A 17,041-nucleotide genomic window follows, 5' to 3' on the forward strand; every position below is an offset into this window, starting at 1 on the left:
GAGTGGCTGGGCACTCCCTTAGAGATAGGGTGAGGAGCTCAGCCACCAGGGAGGAGCTCGGAGCCGCTACTCCTCCACATCGAGAGGAGCCAGCTGAGGTGACTCGGGCATCTGTTCAGAACGCCTCCTGGACGCCTCCCTTGAGAGGTGTTCCGGGCATGTCCCACCGGGAGGAGACCCGGGGAAGACCCAGGAACATGCTGGAGAGGACTATATCTCACGGCTGGCCTGGGAACGCCTTGGGATCCTCCCAGAGGAGCTGGAGGAAGTGTCTGGGGACAGGGAAGTCTGGGCATCCCTGCTGAGACTGCTGCCCCCGCAACCCTGGCCCCGGATAAGCGGGTAGAAAATGGATGGATGATGGATGGATGGAGGCTCCTTCCGCCTCAATGAGGTGATATTCCATGTCCCAAAGAGCCAGTCTCTGTGACAATGGATCAATTCACACTGCACTCTGTGGGAGTTTGGGTCCACCAGAAGTCGAGTCCACGTCATCCCCCTTGAGCTCAAAACCCAGGCCTGGCTACAGGGTGGCCCCCCAACTGCACCATACCAAGCAGACCCTGATGTCTCTTCTCTCATGGGAGCTTATGACTTGCTCTCCGTCTGGCCCTGTTTGCCATTTCAAAGCCCGGACAATATACAGTAGCGACTGGGATCATGCGGGACCTCACACTCCTCCACCACATTGAGGTGGCAGCTCAGGGGGGAGTAAAAAACAAAATTAAAATCAGTTCAAAAGTGTTGAATACTACTGCATTTAGCAAGGTGTAGCTGTACCTTGATTGAGACAAATGCTGCAAAAATATGAAGTGAAATTTGACCTTTCAAGAGTATCTTGCCCAAAACTTTTTTGATGTCCATTCATCCATTTTCATTAATAGTACTAGCAGTTTAGCTTAAGAGTCGTAGCCATGGCAACCACTTACATTTTAAAGAGTATGTCCTCCTTGGCCTTGATGGGTTTTTGGTTTTTGTGGAAGTGTTTGATCCTGGTATCACAGCTCAGATTCTGTGGCTTGTAGCAGAACCAAAGTTCACCTGTATTGAGGTCGGTGTAGTTGCACTGTGGCTGCTGGGTTGGAGGCAGGCATACATTGCACAGGGTAGTGTCAGTCAGTGAGCCTGATTGAAAAGTGCTGTAGAAGTCAATCCCATTAGGCTTTTCACCAGCAAACTTTTGCAGGAATGGGATTGCCTCACTGGGATGTACCAATGTTACCTGATTGACCAAAGAACCAAAAAGGCCATTAAGAAACAATGATAATAATAATAATAATAATGATAATAATAATAAACTTTATTTGTATAGCACCTTTCTAGATTATCGTGTCACAAAGTGCTTTACACACATAAGCAACAAGGGATAAAAACACTGAGCAGAAAACACAAAAACAGGAAAGAAAACAGAATCAGAGAAAGCAAGACGAAAGAGATGTGTCTGAAGCTGCTTTTTGAAGGAGTCAACAGAGTCCGCTGATCTCAGATTGATTGGGAGGGAGTTCCATAGAGTGGGTGCCACTTCCTCAAACGCGCGGTCACCTTTAGTTTTCAGTCTGGAGCGAGGGACTACCAGCAGGCCCTGATCGGAGGACCTCAGGGACCTGCTGGTAATGTAGGGCTGTAACAGATCTATGATGTACGCTGGTGCCTGGCCATGCAGAGCTCTGTACGTGACCACAAGGACTTTATATTGTATTCGGAACTTAATGGGGAGCCAGTGAAGAGCAAATGAGATTGGAGTTATGTGGGACCTCCTAGGGGTCCTGGTCAGCAGTCTAGCAGCGGCGTTTTGGATCACTTGCAGGCGATCCAGGGACGCTTTGCTAAGGGAGGTAAACAGCAAGTTGCAGTAATCCAGGCGTGATGATACAAATACATGGATTAGCATCTCCATCTCAGCTTGAGAGACAATGGGCTTGAGTCTGGCTTTGTTCCTCAACTGAAAAAAGCAAGAGAGAAACAGAAGTTTCACATGCTGATCCAGAGTCAGAGCCTGATCTACAGTGACACCTAGAATTTAACAGAAGATTTAATCACGGAGGTATGGAGACCTAAACCATTTATGATCCTAGGGACAAGACTTGGAGGAGCAGAGATAAAAATTAAGTTTTATCAGAATTTAGCTGTAGAAAGTTACTAGCCATCCAGTTTTTTATCGCTGTCACACAGTCACTTAGAACTGCCAGTGAGGCAATGTTGCGGGGTGTGAAAGAAAAATAAAGCTGGATATCATCAGCATAGCAGTGATAAGAGACACCTTTAAACTGATTAATTATATGCCCAAGAGGAAGCAAATACAAGGCAAACAGAACTGGACCAAGGACTGAGCCTTGGGGCACACCACAGCAGACAGGTTCAGATGAGGAGGCGAAGTTGCCAACTGAAACAGCACAGCTCCTGTCAGAAAGGTAGGAGGAGAACCACTGCAGGGCTGTCCCTGTCACACCCACACACTGATCAAGTCTCTCTATCAGTATGCTGTGGTCCACTGTATTAAATGCTGAGCTGAGATCCAACAGCACCACCACCGAACAGTCTCCTGCGTCACTACGCATCAGGAGGTCATTTGAGACTCTCAGAAGGCCCGTTTCAGTAGAGTGCAGTCTTTGAAAACCTGACTGAACTTATCAAAGATACCGTGCTCATCTAGAGCAGTTGTGAGCTGGATCGCGACCACTTTCTCCAAGATTTTTGACAAAAAAGGCAGCTTGGAGATGGGCCTGTAGTTTTGAGGCAGAGAAGAGGCCAGATTTGATTTCTTGAGCAGGGGTTGAATAACTGCATGTTTGAAACTAGCAGGAACACAACCAGATAACAGAGAGGTGTTGATTATAGAGAGCACCGCAGGACCAATTGACCCAAGAACATCTTTAAACAAAGATGTTGGAAGGACATCGAGAGAGCAGGAAGAGGTTTTTCATGTGATTAACCACGTCAGAGAATTGATGCAGGGTTACAGGGGAAAAACTCTCCAGGATGGACCGCCGAGAGAAACAACAGCCAGAGGGGGCCGGAGAGGGGACGATATCTGATCTAATATCATTAATCTTGCCCAAGAAAAAAGAAAGAAAATTGTCACAATCCTCATCAGAGAATATTGGTACCGAGGGTAGAGCTGGGGTAACAATATTACCAATAGTCTCAAATAACACTTTGGGATTACGCCGGTTATTTGACACAAGCCTGGAGAAATACGCAGCTCTGGCTTCCTTCACAGCATTATTAAAAGACATGAAAAGTTCTTTTAGAGAAAGATAGTGAACATGCAGTTGAGTGGATTTCCATAGGCGCTCAACCCTTTGACAGTCTCTCTTCAGCGAGCAAATACTGTCATTAATCCAGGGGGCGGGCTTGGTTGTGGGGGACCGTCTTGTTTTGAACGGGGCCACGTGATCCAGAACAGTATGACAATATTCATTAAAAGAGTGTACCAAGGTGTCAGCATCACAGTTCACATATGAATCAAACAAAATGCAGCAGCAAATTTTCCTGCAGAGAGGTGATTAAGGATGCGAGAGCGTAAGGTAGGTCGGTAGGGTAGGGAATCCAGATTAAAAGACAGATCAAATAAAATACAGCTATGATCAGTAATACAAAGATCCTCAAGAATTAAAGAATCAATATTCAACCCAAAGTAAAAACAAGGTCCAGAGTGTGCCCTGCATTATGTGTAGGGCATAAAACATGCTGTGTAAGGTTAAAAGACTATGTGATGTTAATAAAACTAGTGGCAAAATTATTTGAGACATCATCAACATGTATGTTAAAATCACAGAGAATGAGAACTCTGGATAGTTCGAGAATAGAAGATAAAAAGTCAGGCAAACAACCACAAACCTTTTGCTAAATAGGTGAAGCAATAAGCAACAATACTTGCTTCCCGTCCCAGACCGGAATCCATAATGGTTGTGGTGTAATCTAACCAATACAACCACATCAGCATATAACAATCATCTCTGTGTGGGTGGAGTCATTGCGAGGTGAACTGAATATCAAGTCATGTCTTAGGTTCTGCAGCACAGAACCTATGTGGTTCACTCTGTGTAGCTTCCACTGAATACGTCATCGGTCCTTGTGCCACAGAGTTGATTTCTGTGCACCAAGCTCTGATTATGAATGTTGAAGTTGATTGTATTTTAAAAATAGCGAGGTCGACTGTTATGGATGAGGCACTCTCCCAACACATGTCCTGACATCATGTCGTGGTGGATCAGTGGCCGTCAATCTGCCAACCTCACATTTTCAGCTCAACTCAGCTTGCCAAGTTGGAACCACAGCCAAGTAGGTCCTGGAGAAGCATGTGGTGTCAGGTGACAACACCCAGTGAAAATGCCCAAAAACGAGTCGATTCAAGCCAGGTAGAATCTAGTGGAAATGGGCTTACATGATCGCAGGCATTATTACGAATGTTATGTTTACGGTCACTAAAGTAAAGCTAACCTCAAAATAGATTAAAGACCAGACTGAACTTATTACCTCAACCAGTGACTTTCCTTCCCAGGGTAAGAAGAACACAGCAGAGTAGGTCCCATTGAGATGATCCACCACTTGACCTACCACACCTGCTCCAAGTGTCTGGTTGTGCAGCCGAGTCAGTAAGAGATCTCCCCCATGAGTCTTGGGACGACCCTTAAAGTCAAACATCTTGATCTGAAGACTGAGTATTTAAGCGACCAGATTGCGGTTCATTACTCCCGGTCAGCTCTCACAACCCCAGAGGTTCGGTATCTGAGGTTCTGACGATCTGTCACAATGACTGCCGGTCTGGGGGCGGGTGGAGTTGCTGCACATTGTTGTGTAGCGACTTCATCAATACACAGATGTCTTGATGTAGTCTCATTTTCCTATGTAAACAGTCATAAACAGGGATGGGATGTGTGTGTGTGTGTGTGTGTGTGTGTGTGTGTGTGTGTGTGTGTGTGTGTGTGTGTGTGTGTGTGTGTGTGCTTCTCCATGCATGTAGCGAGGCAGTATTTTTTTTTTCAGGGGGATGTTGACTCATTGACATTTTGTCATTTCTTATCTTATTATTCTCTCTGCTGGTGTTATTACAAATGTTATACGTACGGTCACTGAAATAAAGCTAACCTCAAAATAGATTAAAGACCAGACTGAAGTTATTACCTCAACCTGAATGAATGAATGAATGAATGAATGAATGAATGAATGAAGTTTATTGAATACATGTTTCCGTATTGGTACAGCCACTCTGTTGCACAATTGACATACATATAAAAATATATTCAAAAGGAATGGGAAGAAGTATAAACTTATAAGCCCCATCCCTTTCATATTTCATATTACATTTGTATACATCCAGTTCCGTTTTTTTTTTCTTTTCCCTTCACTGCTATATATACTTACATACATGAAGATATAAATACACAAGCATATCTATTACTGTTATTAATACCATGACTACCATTATTATTATTAATATTATTATCATTATAATTATTATATTTTTCTTCTTTATTGACGTATACTTACTAAGTAAGACATTGCATTGGTGTGGTCTGACTTTCCTTCCCAGGGTAAGAAGAACACAGCAGAGTAGGTCCCATTGAGATGATCCACCACTTGACCTGCCACACCTGCATGAAGAGCCTGGTTGTGCAGCCGAGCCAGGAAGAAATCTCCTCCATGATTCTTTGGATGACCCTTAAAGTCAAACATCTTGATCATGACCTCCAGCTGATCCCCCACGAGCCACGATCCACCTCCTGGCCTTGGGAGAATGACACATTTGCTGCGGGCTGCATTGCTGGTGCCTTCCAGGGAAACAGAAGTTGACACAGATGGAGTATTTGGCCAAGCTATGGAATCTAAAAGGATGTTTTCCTCTTGGATCTCTTTGGGGAGACAACCATCGGAAGGTGCAGGAGTTCTGATTCGAGCCTGGATCACTGGAGACACTTATGTTCTTGAATGGAGGCGCGGTGTTTTCTGAAACTGGCAAACCAAAGTGGGTATTCTCAGTTAATTGAGGCTTTTCCCTTTCTGCTTGATTTAAACACATTCAAACAGGATCCTCAATGCTTACTCGGTTCTCACCTCCAGAAAGTCGATATAATAAAATATGTAGACAAACAGACTCAAGAACAGAAGGATGATGCCAGACATCAAAAATCCTTTCCAAGCTCTGCCATGATGGATTGTATTTTCCTAGTGCATCTGATGAAAAGAAAAGAACAAATTTAAAGCAGACAAAACACGGGTATACAAGGTGAAAATGAAAAAAGTGTGAGTGTGAGCACAGGAAATCTGCAGGAGCAGCATCGTACCGAGTGCGAGGACACAGTTGAGCACGGACAGAGCAAATTTGAGTGCGAGAGCAGAGTTCTGAGAGACAATGTCACGAAATCCGAGAATGAAATAGATAAATGCTGCTCTCAAATCAATTTAAATGCTCTTGAATTTTGATAGGGATTTCATTCCATAGACCTGTGCCCTATGTTGTTGTCAGGTTCCTTTGCAGGTGATCCAGTATGCAGACCAAGCTGATTTAAAGAGTTTCCTATGATCTGACATGACTCTTTCAGCCCTCACTTTTATTAAATTTGCCTGCAGTTTAGCGTCATTCATCATCTGATTCAATGCAGTCCCTGGTCTGCTGCGCCCTACCGCATGGAGCTGGGACCGAAGGAATCACTTCTGGGGTGATGCCAGTGGGGACGGGGACCCTAACTGCCCATCTCTGCTGGGCTGTGGTCTGTCCTGCTCTCTTTCAGGACATCCTCTGCCAGCTGCCACTGCTCACCCGTTCCGTTTCCCCTCGGTGCTGCTGTCATAGTGGGGCGGACACTATATTGAAGTTGTATTGCTGACATTTATTTATTTATTTTTTTTTATTATTATTTTTTTTTTTTGCATTTTCGTGAAGAGAATATGTACGGGTCGGAACTGACCCATAACACTATAGATGTAGTGATTAATTTTTGATTGAAAAAATAAATCAAGCAAATTAATGTCAGAGATGTGTTCTGTATTCCTCAGTAATAATCAGGTAACAAAACAACCTTTTATTTAATTACATGATTCCCTTGAGTAAATTTTTTGTTTTTATTGAAATCGAGAGGTATTCTGATTTTACAAAAATGGCCCAGAAACCCACACCAAAACTATTAAACCCAACATTTTCATGGACAAGGAAGCCTATCAAGGTAACAAACAGATGACAAACATAACTGGATGATAGGTTGTTAGTGTATTTTAAAGCTGATTTAAGACACGGGTCGAAACTAACCCGTACACACCGGGGATGGTAACAGAAAGCTAACACAGGAGGAGGATTAAAGACCTGCAGACCGTCGGTCGTCTGCCTCTGTCTGTCTGTCCTCTTAACATGAAAACAAGTTCCAGGAGTGATTCTAAAAGAGAAGCCTCTTCCCAAAATGAGCAAACAACACACCCTGCAACCTCGTGACATTTGAATGCAACTCCACAGAAAAAACAAGCCCAAATGTGTTGAGAATATCTTGACCTTGAAACATCATCCAGACCTAATATTTCATTCAGTTACCTCATTGTTCTGATAAGTAAACATAAAACACACCTACACAGGCAGATAAAAAACTAAAGCCCCGCCATCATTAACACCATATCCGGTATTTACAGAAGGATAATGAAAAATCTCTAATAAAGTTTTCACTGTTATATAAAAAATATCAATGATATCAAAAGTCTTTAACTTGTTACATTGTTTGATTAGTACAATAGGTTAATCTTGATTATTTTAATGTCTGATTGTCCTTTGGACTGTGTTATATTAATCTGGCTTTTCATCAAGTTTAACACGGTTCATCTTTAGATTGCCATCAATAATGTTGCTATTTCTACTTTTCTGTATAGAAGACATCTGTACAAACTGTTTTTTTTAACAGATGATTCACTTCTGTGATGCTTAAATTTATACGCAAGTTTTGTACTTGTCCACCGACCAGCTTTTTTTTTCAGAAGGCATAAGAATCACACTTCAAATCCTGTAAAATTAATACAAATTTACTGTTTATTCAACCTACTTCTGCAACACTAGTGTCAAGTTTTAGAATAGAAACTCATCCAAACCACAAATTTCTTACAGGAAGAGGAAAAATTCACCAGGTCTTTCCAAAGTGATCTTGTCACTATGCTTTTATAAGGTCATGGGTGGATATACACCCACAAGCAGGGATGATTACCAGACAGACAAGAAACAGAAAAACTGAGCCTAAAAACTGTGTTTTATTCGAACATAAAAATACTCTCAAACAAAATACCAGCCACTCCTTCGAGCCCTCCTTGCAATACATTTAAAGAAAACGCCGCACAATGTGGTATGCCAAGCAACAAACCTAAAATGCTCGCTGGATGTCCAAATTCCCCCCCAAAGTTCCCCAAATCAGAGGCGCACATCCCCACAGGTGACCGACTGAGTGGGCCGGCGGTAGATCATTACTCACAATCCCAAATAATCCACAGTCCTCTGGTCCCTGATGTGTCTCCTCACCAGCCCAGCAGCTCTTTGGCAGATTGATCCAGTGGACCAAAATGGGCAACAAAGTTATAAATCCAAATGGCACAGCTCCCACTGGCAACAACTCCACGGCTTCATTCTTCCGACTGACGTCTTAAAGGTTGGCGTGTGACGTCACTACTCTCTGCCCCCCCAGGGCGTGTGCTGCACCCCCTTCTATAGCGTCCCCGAACTGGATACTAGGGTCCAAAGATCAAATATTGTTTTTTTTTTTTTTTTTTTTCAGTCACAACAACGTGACTTCAGATTACTTTAACCCAGTGACCCAAGTTTGACATCCAAAATGACAGCGAACAACAATAATTAATCACCCCTGCTGGGCAAAAAGAATGTAGGGACCTACCTGGTCTTTACAGCACAGTGAAAAGCAACAATTTCAGGATCTATGAAGTGGAAAAAGAATACAGTGTGTGTTGCCTTGGCTGAACCTGGTTAAAAACAAAACAATGAAATCCAAGAGTTTATCATGCTGATTGAATTTGAAGTTCAGTTGAAAGAAGCCATATATAGAATGGAGGCAGACACAGAAAGCAGTGCTGCAGGAACCACCCTCTGTCATTAAAGTCCTCCTCTCACTGATACAGCAGTAGGTCAACAACTCCCAGGCAATGAAACACACTCCGACAACTACATTCTCATAATATATAGTTGTTGCAACAGCTCATGTTCAGCAGTTTAACTGGTCCCACATATCACCCTCTACATGTATTCTCATGTATGATATGATTGTTGTTTGTCATATTTTTAAATTTTGATTGACATATCGCGCTTCAGTCTTATCTGATCATGTTCACCTGGGTTCATCAGGACACACCTGATAACATCAGATATGTCAGGGTAAGAACCAAGGTAATCGAAGGTCAAAAGGAGTAAGAGGAAGTATAAGCTGATTAAATCCTCCTCCTCTGCAGCCAGCATGTTTGCATCTTGTGATTTTTCTCACCTACATTACATACTCTCAAACTTTCCTAAATGGAAATAACCAAAATGCAAAGAAACAACCAATGAGTGAATTAAAAAGAAAAAAAAAAGCTGAACATCTTGTGCATATTTTCACATGTTTCACAAACATGTTTCTCATGTTCTGAAACTGGGTGATTTATATGTTTATTTGCACTCTGGAAATCAACATTTTTGAATGGGTTCCAAAGATACCTGGGCTTTTTTTGAAACATTATCTCCCCCTGCTGGAATGTGCCTGGAATGACAGATTTTTTTGCACTTCTGCAATATCTTCATTTTAAGAGTGGAGGTTGCCGCTTGGGTAAAACCCATTGTAATATTGGTGACCGGAACTAACCTGTTGGGGCCTGTGTTTTTGCTAAAATCAAATGCAGTGAAATTCTACCTTTACAAATCCCATATGTGTTCAACTGAATATTTCTCTATATCCAAGTTTGATCAATACCTGCATTTCCAGGTGTGGATCCATAGCGCAGTTCTTTATCCGATACCACAATTTCCTGTCTCATGTGAATCAATGTGTGCTTAACATTCAGTTTTACATTATTATGTTTTTTTTTCAATATATATCCAATGAGTTTTATAAAGTGTGTTTTAAATTTAGTTCAGTCGATCAGCAAAATGAATAAACACTGACATGCCACACGATGTATTAAAAGGATAACTAAGATAGGCAAGACAGAAGCATAAATGATGTGTTATTTCTGTTTTGATGCACCTAATAGCCCAGAAGAACGCTTAACTTTTTCTTCTATCCACTTACGAGTTTTTACTTCTCCCAGTGATCACATGGGGGCATACTTGAACCAAGACACTATCATGCACGCACGCTGTCCTGTTCTTATGTATGACAGAGACTCTCTCGCTCTCACAGACAGTCCCTAATGGAGTGGTGAAGCTACGTTTTGATGTGTCATTTACATATCTTTAATTGTCAAGCAGAGCCAGCTCTGCCCGATGTGGCCCTCGAAGCAACTTCATAAATGGTCCCTCCCTCATCAGCAATTTCCATACGCCAACAAAACAATGAATAGCATTATTTATAATTTATAATCTAACATGTTACCCACTGTTTAGATTGATCCCCCTAAATCTGAAATAAAATATACTGTTACCACAAAATGAAAATGCAGTAAATAGTTGAAAATAACAAACCCAATAGTAATGAACTATGCATAGAACAATCAGCATCAAACATCAAAGTTAAATAACCACACAGTTTACACAGAGTAAGTATCGTGTTGACTTCTGTTCCAAGATGTTTAAAAACTTTAACTTGCTGGACAGATAGACCCTGAATACTGAGGGATGTAAAACTGGATGTGAGAGATCCACCTGTGCTCCCACAGCACACTTCCCTTGTTTCTGAGATGTTAATCTCAATCGAATTTCTCATCAGAAACTTTGAGCAGGTTGTTGATTGTCTGCTGGTAACAGGCCAGAGCAGTACTGTCCAGCAGGTGAGCAACTGGAGTCATGTTGACGGCATGTTTTAAAAGAGTCATTCCTTCACTGTTACAGGAGATTTGTGTACACAGACAGAATGGGGGGTAAAATACAACCTTGAGGGATGTCTGTTTAAAGTTGTTCAAAAACATCTGCTGTGGTCAGTCATGTTGCCTATCATGAGACTATTAGAGAGAGAGAGAGAGAGAGAGAGAGAGAGACAGACAGACAGACAGACAGAGAGACAGAGAGAGAGAGAGAGAGCATAGACCAGGAGAGAGACAAAGGTCAGATGCACATAATCATGAAAAATAGTGAGTGAGAAAGGAAAGAAGCTCAGTGTAGGTACCCCAGCAGTCATTGTCCAATGGTAATGTGGACCTCGGGTCAACTTGATGGCAACTCCCTTGACCAATCGCAATTGAAGCAATTGAAGCATTTACTAATGGTTTCCTTCTTTCTCATGTCTATATTCTTGCTTGTGTTGTACGTCGCTTTGGACAAAAGCGTCTGCTAAATGAAATTGTAGAATTGTAGAATTGTAGAATATTCCATAGCAGAGTGTGAACTTGGGGATCCAATTTCTATAGAGGGGTGTTCATATTCCATAGTGGAATATGGACCTGGAGGCTCGGGATGAGCGAGTACACCACTATCTGTATCTGTTTACCCATCCAAATGATCTGTATTCGTATCTATACTCGGAGGGGGCGTGGCCGAAAACGGAAGTGGGCGTGGTTTAACCGGAAATGGGGTGGGGCAGAAATTGGCACACTATTTTCAGTCTGAAATTGATATGGATTGCTCAGAAGTTGCTATATGTGTTCTTTATTTGAAAACTATTTACAGAACCGTTTCAATGATACAATGTACAAGTTTTTATTTTAGTCAGAACATGAACATTTTTAAAGTTATATAAATTATTATTCATTCACACAACAGCGTCAGAATAAAGGTTGAATTTTTTTTTTTTTGTCACAATAGTAAAAGAACTATTTACAGAACAAGTATTTTTATTGAGGCAGAACATGAATATTCTTAAGTGTATGAATGAATTTACATAACAGCTTCTCTATAATTGTTGTCTGGACTCCAGCTGGAGTCCAAGGAAAGGAACAGGCCTTCCTGGGTTAGGACTGCCTCCCCCCACGGTCCCCGCCGGAATCTCCCCGGTGTCCCGGAAAATCTCTGATCCCCCCTGCTGAGCTTCCTGGTCATGTCCGCGGCTGCAGCACCGATCGTAGTGAACCTCGGTCCAGTTATCATCTCTCTCCCACAGATCACAGCCTCCCGGTGGAGCACAAGCCCAAATTAATATGAAAAATAAGAGAAAAAAGGAAAAACAAAACTGCGAGGGAAAACGAAACTTAAAACCCCCCGAAAAAAAAAAAAAAAAAAAACGAGCATGAACAGTCGTGCGACATTTTGACTTTAAAAGGTTTTCCTCAGGCAAAATGCATGCTACAACGAAATAAAAAAAACCTAATTTTTAATTTACCAGCACTGATTGGCTTCTCTGACAAGGATCCTGTCGTCTCAGTCGAGCATGGAGCAGAATGAAAGACCAATGAGGATCTCCGCATCAGCACGAGTACGAATAATGACTGACAATGCTCGGGTCATACTCGGATTCGAAAAAAATGCATTATCCATAACGAGTACTCGTTTAAAACGAGTGTTCGGCTCACCCCTACTTTAGGCCCACATTCCATAATTTAATTTGGACACTGGGCATATTCCAGAGGGCCCATTTACAATCTTACATCGACAGCAAGTCCAACCTGATTGCGGTGTTGGACTCTGGCAGGGCTGGCCTTTTTCATCAGCTCTGTTCACAATTTTCGTGGACAGAATTTCTAGGTGCAGTCAGGGGCTAGAGTCGTCCAGATCGGGACCACAAAATGTGGGGCGGATTATTATTGCAACAACAGATTATAGGTAGGGTAAAACTAACCTGTCTCGCAACGGTCTAAACCCAGCTCAAATTCCTTATTAGAGTGTATGGTGTCTCCCTGCTTCAACACAGCTGATTGCAATGAGGCTCATTATCTGGCTTTCTGCTGGACTTGGCCATGAATCATCATGAGATTCAGGTGTGTTGAAGCAGTGAGACTTGGAAAACATGCAGGACTGTGGCCCTCGAGGACCGACTTTGGACACCCCTGGTGTAGGGTGTACCAGCCTGTCCTGGCTGGTGGGTTCCCCCATGAAGAAACAAAGTGGATCTTGGGTTGAATTCCTCTGAGGGGAAGTTATTGACCTCTGCCCTGCCGAAAAGACCCCAAATTGCGTGTACCACCTCTGGGTGGACGTGCCACTGTCATGGTGGAGTACTTCAATGGGAGAGGGAGTCTGTGAGCTGGTTCAGGTCCCCCAGAAGATACATGGGCTGCAGGCTGGCCAGACAGGAGTCAGCCCACTTGAGAAGTTGCTGAGAGCTCTGTAGCAGCTGGGCGGACTGGGGACCACCCCGGTGTTTGATGTGGAAGACAGCCAAGGTGTTGTGTAACAAAATGAATAGGTACCTTCCCGTCAGGCATGGCAAGTAAGGTTGATCGACCAGGTGTACTGAAAAGTGTGAGGAGGTGAAGAACATCGTCCACCCTGCAAGAGGATAGCCGGGCTCCATGGGATGGCTTTGGACACCTCTTGTTGTCCAAAGTCATCCCAGTAAGGGATTCAGACAAGACCTCTGTGGATTGACTCTGAGGCCTAACTGAGCCACATAGGCAAGGAGCGGGAGGTATCCCAGATAATCTGAGCTTGTGATGGTGCACAAACCAGTCAGTTGTCCAGGTACAGCAGCACTTTCATGGCCTGCAACTGCAGAGGCATGAGGGGAACAGCCTCCACAACCCGGGTGAAAATCCTTGGTAAGAGAGAGAGAGCCCAAAGAGACAGGGTGTGGCATCACAACTACTGCCTGCACCCTTGGGTCAAAGTTGAGCCTCCCAGAGGCCTGGCGCATGGGTAGACAAGACACTGGGCTGCTGGTGGAAAAAATACCAACAACTGGATCACGCACCTCAGTCTCTGGCCCGTTGGCCCCTAGGGGCCCCAGAGAAAACCCTGACCGGACCTACAGCTCATCTCTGCCTGGGGAGTGGTAGACTACCATCCAGGCAAATGGGACTGTACCTCTGCCAAGTCTGTGATAAGACGAAGGAAGGGGGCACAGACAACGCCTACCCAGCAAATGCAAGACAGAGCACAGTAAAGTTTAGCTGAAGCTCCGTCCAAGAGAGGGAAAAAGCATTACAACGCTCTCTCTTCCTTCCACCCTTTCAATAGAGATGCCATGTGCTTAGAAAAGGGGGGTGCAAATGTCGCCTTCACCAGTCACTCGTCACCAAACAATGCTGATTACCGTAAATCCTCTTATAGTAACCGGGGCTTTTATTTCTCTCAACTGCAGCTGGCACCAGGCTTTTAATGGAAGGAGGCATGTATAAGAGAGAGGCTTGTATTTTAAAATTTTAAAAAAGAGCAGGAAGATCTTTTGTGTAATTTTGAACCCAGTAAAATGTACTGACCTAATTTATTCTTTTCAATTGATGTGAAAAATTAAATCTCAACATCCAGTTTAATGTTTTCTGTCCCTCCACCATTTTTACCGGATGTGTGTAATACACACAGTCGCCATACCAGGAGGACTGGCGCTGTAGCACAGACTACTGTCAGAACAGCACCATGCAGCTTCACAGAGAAAAAGAAAAGAAAAAAAAAACGGCTTGTATTTGGAGGCGGCTTTTACGAACTTTCTTCAAAGACACACCCGGTCATTAAAGGAGACGGGCTTTCAATGGAATACAGGTCATTATTAGAGGATTTACGGTATGTCATCAAACAGACAGGGTTGGTACCAATTCGCCGGGGGAAGAGCTTTCAAACACTGCCTTCACTAGCAGCGGCTACAAGGTAACCTAATTGCTGCCTTACAGGATTGGTACCCATAAACCAGGGGAAGAGCGTAAATTTGGTCTTCACCAACCATGGTCATGTCACCAACACAAAGGATAAGCACCAATAAGTCGGGAAAAGTCAGTGAACGCCCTTTTCCTCGGCAACAGCTACAGGCTAATGCTAATCACATTGCTAACAGCCACAGTTGGTATCAACAGGCCAGGCGGAGAGGGCACAAATGCTGTTTGACCTGGTAGGGAAAGCTTGGACTCAGTACATAACTGAGATGCCATGGAGAGTGTGGGCACGAATGCAGCCTCTACCAGTCACAGGCCCCAAGCTGACACTAAAGCCTTGTTTCCACAGCACCTCTTCTGGTGGTGCGGTACAGTACAAGTTGGTCGTGAACAGTACAGGTTCATGTACATGTTATCTGTAGCCTGTCCCCACTGCAGTTGGCATGGTTTGAATGTAGGTAGGGTTGTGAGCGGTCGCGTAAGGATGCAGGTACGTGACGTCATTACGCGACTGCAAACATGTCACTTCACTCTCCGGCAGTCACTCGTCAGTGGCTCTGCTCAGCCCAAAGTGAAGTTGTGAGCCTCCATTCTCTGTGATAAAGCTTGGAAAACTTTCTCATCCTGAACAGCACAGCCTAAAATTCTCCTCTCCTGTTCTGGAAAGAACTGTTTGCATGTCATCAGGAGACAAAAAAAAAAAAAAAAGAAAGAGCAAATAACTAGTGTGCCAGTGTGTGTAAAGCAGCCAACAATCTCGAGTGATGAACTATTCAAACCAAGCGGGTTCATCCAGAGTGATGATCGTTACCAACATCAGCAGGCGGCAGTGTTGTAGTTCCTACCTGTGATCAAATGGACATTTCTAAAACGGCTGTCACGACTCACTGAAGGCCCAGGCTTCCTCTTTGATCTCCTTTATCTTGTTAACCACTTCATCCTCCATCAGGTTTATTGTGTTGACTTTAACAACACAAACCAGGACATGAACTTTGTCCTTTATGGTTGGAGTTTAATTGTGGTTGGGTCTGGCACAGGTGCTGCCAGGGAGAAGCTGAAAATTAAAAAAGGTCAGCATTTACAAAACACATCAACACTTGTAGTAAAATAATGTTATTTGTATAATTCCATACAGTGCTGTTCACCATTATTGGCACATCTTCATTTTTTTAAAGACCTGTACAGTATCTTCAGAAATAAATGAAAATGTACAAATATCAAATCAACAGACTCTTCGAATTGGTGGTTCACTGAAAGAAAATAGGTTTTTCTATCTTCCCTATCGGTATTTCAAAGATGAAACAAGAAAACCATTTTTTTTCAAAATTTAAATCCAAAATTAAACAACATATTTATGACTAAATACAAGGTGAGAATTTGAATTGAAGCTGTTCATATTGGTTTTGATGTTCAGTACAACTATTTAAAAAGCACAATTCATGCTTTCGGTTTCTTTCAGGTTACAAAATAACTTCTCGTTAGCATTCTGAAAATGCTGCTTGAGCTCTTCTCAGTTCTGCTGGCTGAGACTCAGCACCACTTGATGAAGCAACAAGTCCTCCAACTCAAACAACCACAGTGGTCGTTAATTCATACCTAAATTACGACCATGGGGTACGTTTTAAAATCAAGCGCCCACTAGTGACCATGTAAATACTTTTTTTTTTTTAAATCTGTCTCTGTGTCTGTCTGTCCTGTCTCTCTGTCTTTGTCCCCTCACTCCAACCGAAATAGCAGAAAGCTGCCACCTCTGGGTCTGGTTCTGCTTAGGTTTGTTCTTTTTAAAAGGGACTCTTTCCTTTCCACAGTCATCTGTGCTTGCTCATGTGGATCTGTTGGGTTCTCTCTGTAAAAATGTCTAGAAATGACAATGATGCAATTGGCGCTTTATGAATAAAGCTGAATTGAATTGAATTCAATAGATATACATACATCCTAAAGCTCTGGCTCTCTAACTACTGGGGGTAAAGGGACCCCAGTTTGAGAACTGCAGCTGTAAACACATTGTTATTCTGCAAAGCTTTATTTGTAGTTGTACTGTATCAAAAAATGAATTGAAATAACAATGAGTAATATCTCAGTCTTTGCTAGCTGTTAATGGAGTTTTGTCCCGGGGCGCTATGCTCATATTCACATCCTGTACATCTCCTGGGGGCTTATCTCATATGTCCAATCTCCCAACCTGGAGAGCCAG

At 43.0% G+C, this 17,041-nt stretch overlaps 1 protein-coding gene and 1 long non-coding RNA gene across 5 annotated transcripts in view; both read right to left on the reverse strand.

The window, feature by feature from the left end:
* LOC115403856 (NXPE family member 3-like) overlaps positions 1–17,041 on the reverse strand; it is a 46,905-nt gene that overhangs the window by 6,129 nt on the left and 23,735 nt on the right. The window contains exon 4 of one of the 4 annotated variants that reach the window (XM_030112880.1): positions 930–1,075. The exons of the other annotated variants lie outside the window; for them this stretch is intronic. Within the exon in view, the coding sequence (XP_029968740.1) occupies positions 930–1,075 (146 nt within the window). The remainder of the gene's footprint in view (positions 1–929; positions 1,076–17,041) is intronic. 4 annotated transcript variants of the gene reach the window in all.
* Positions 5,340–9,131, reverse strand: LOC115403890 (uncharacterized). Its single transcript, XR_003933259.1, has 3 exons — positions 8,445–9,131; positions 6,058–6,177; positions 5,340–5,955 (listed from the first exon to the last, which is right to left on the reverse strand). It is a non-coding gene; the product is annotated as an uncharacterized LOC115403890 (long non-coding RNA).

Source organism: Salarias fasciatus, chromosome 17 (genome assembly GCF_902148845.1).
Source record: "Salarias fasciatus chromosome 17, fSalaFa1.1, whole genome shotgun sequence".
Taxonomy (NCBI): domain Eukaryota; kingdom Metazoa; phylum Chordata; class Actinopteri; order Blenniiformes; family Blenniidae; genus Salarias; species Salarias fasciatus.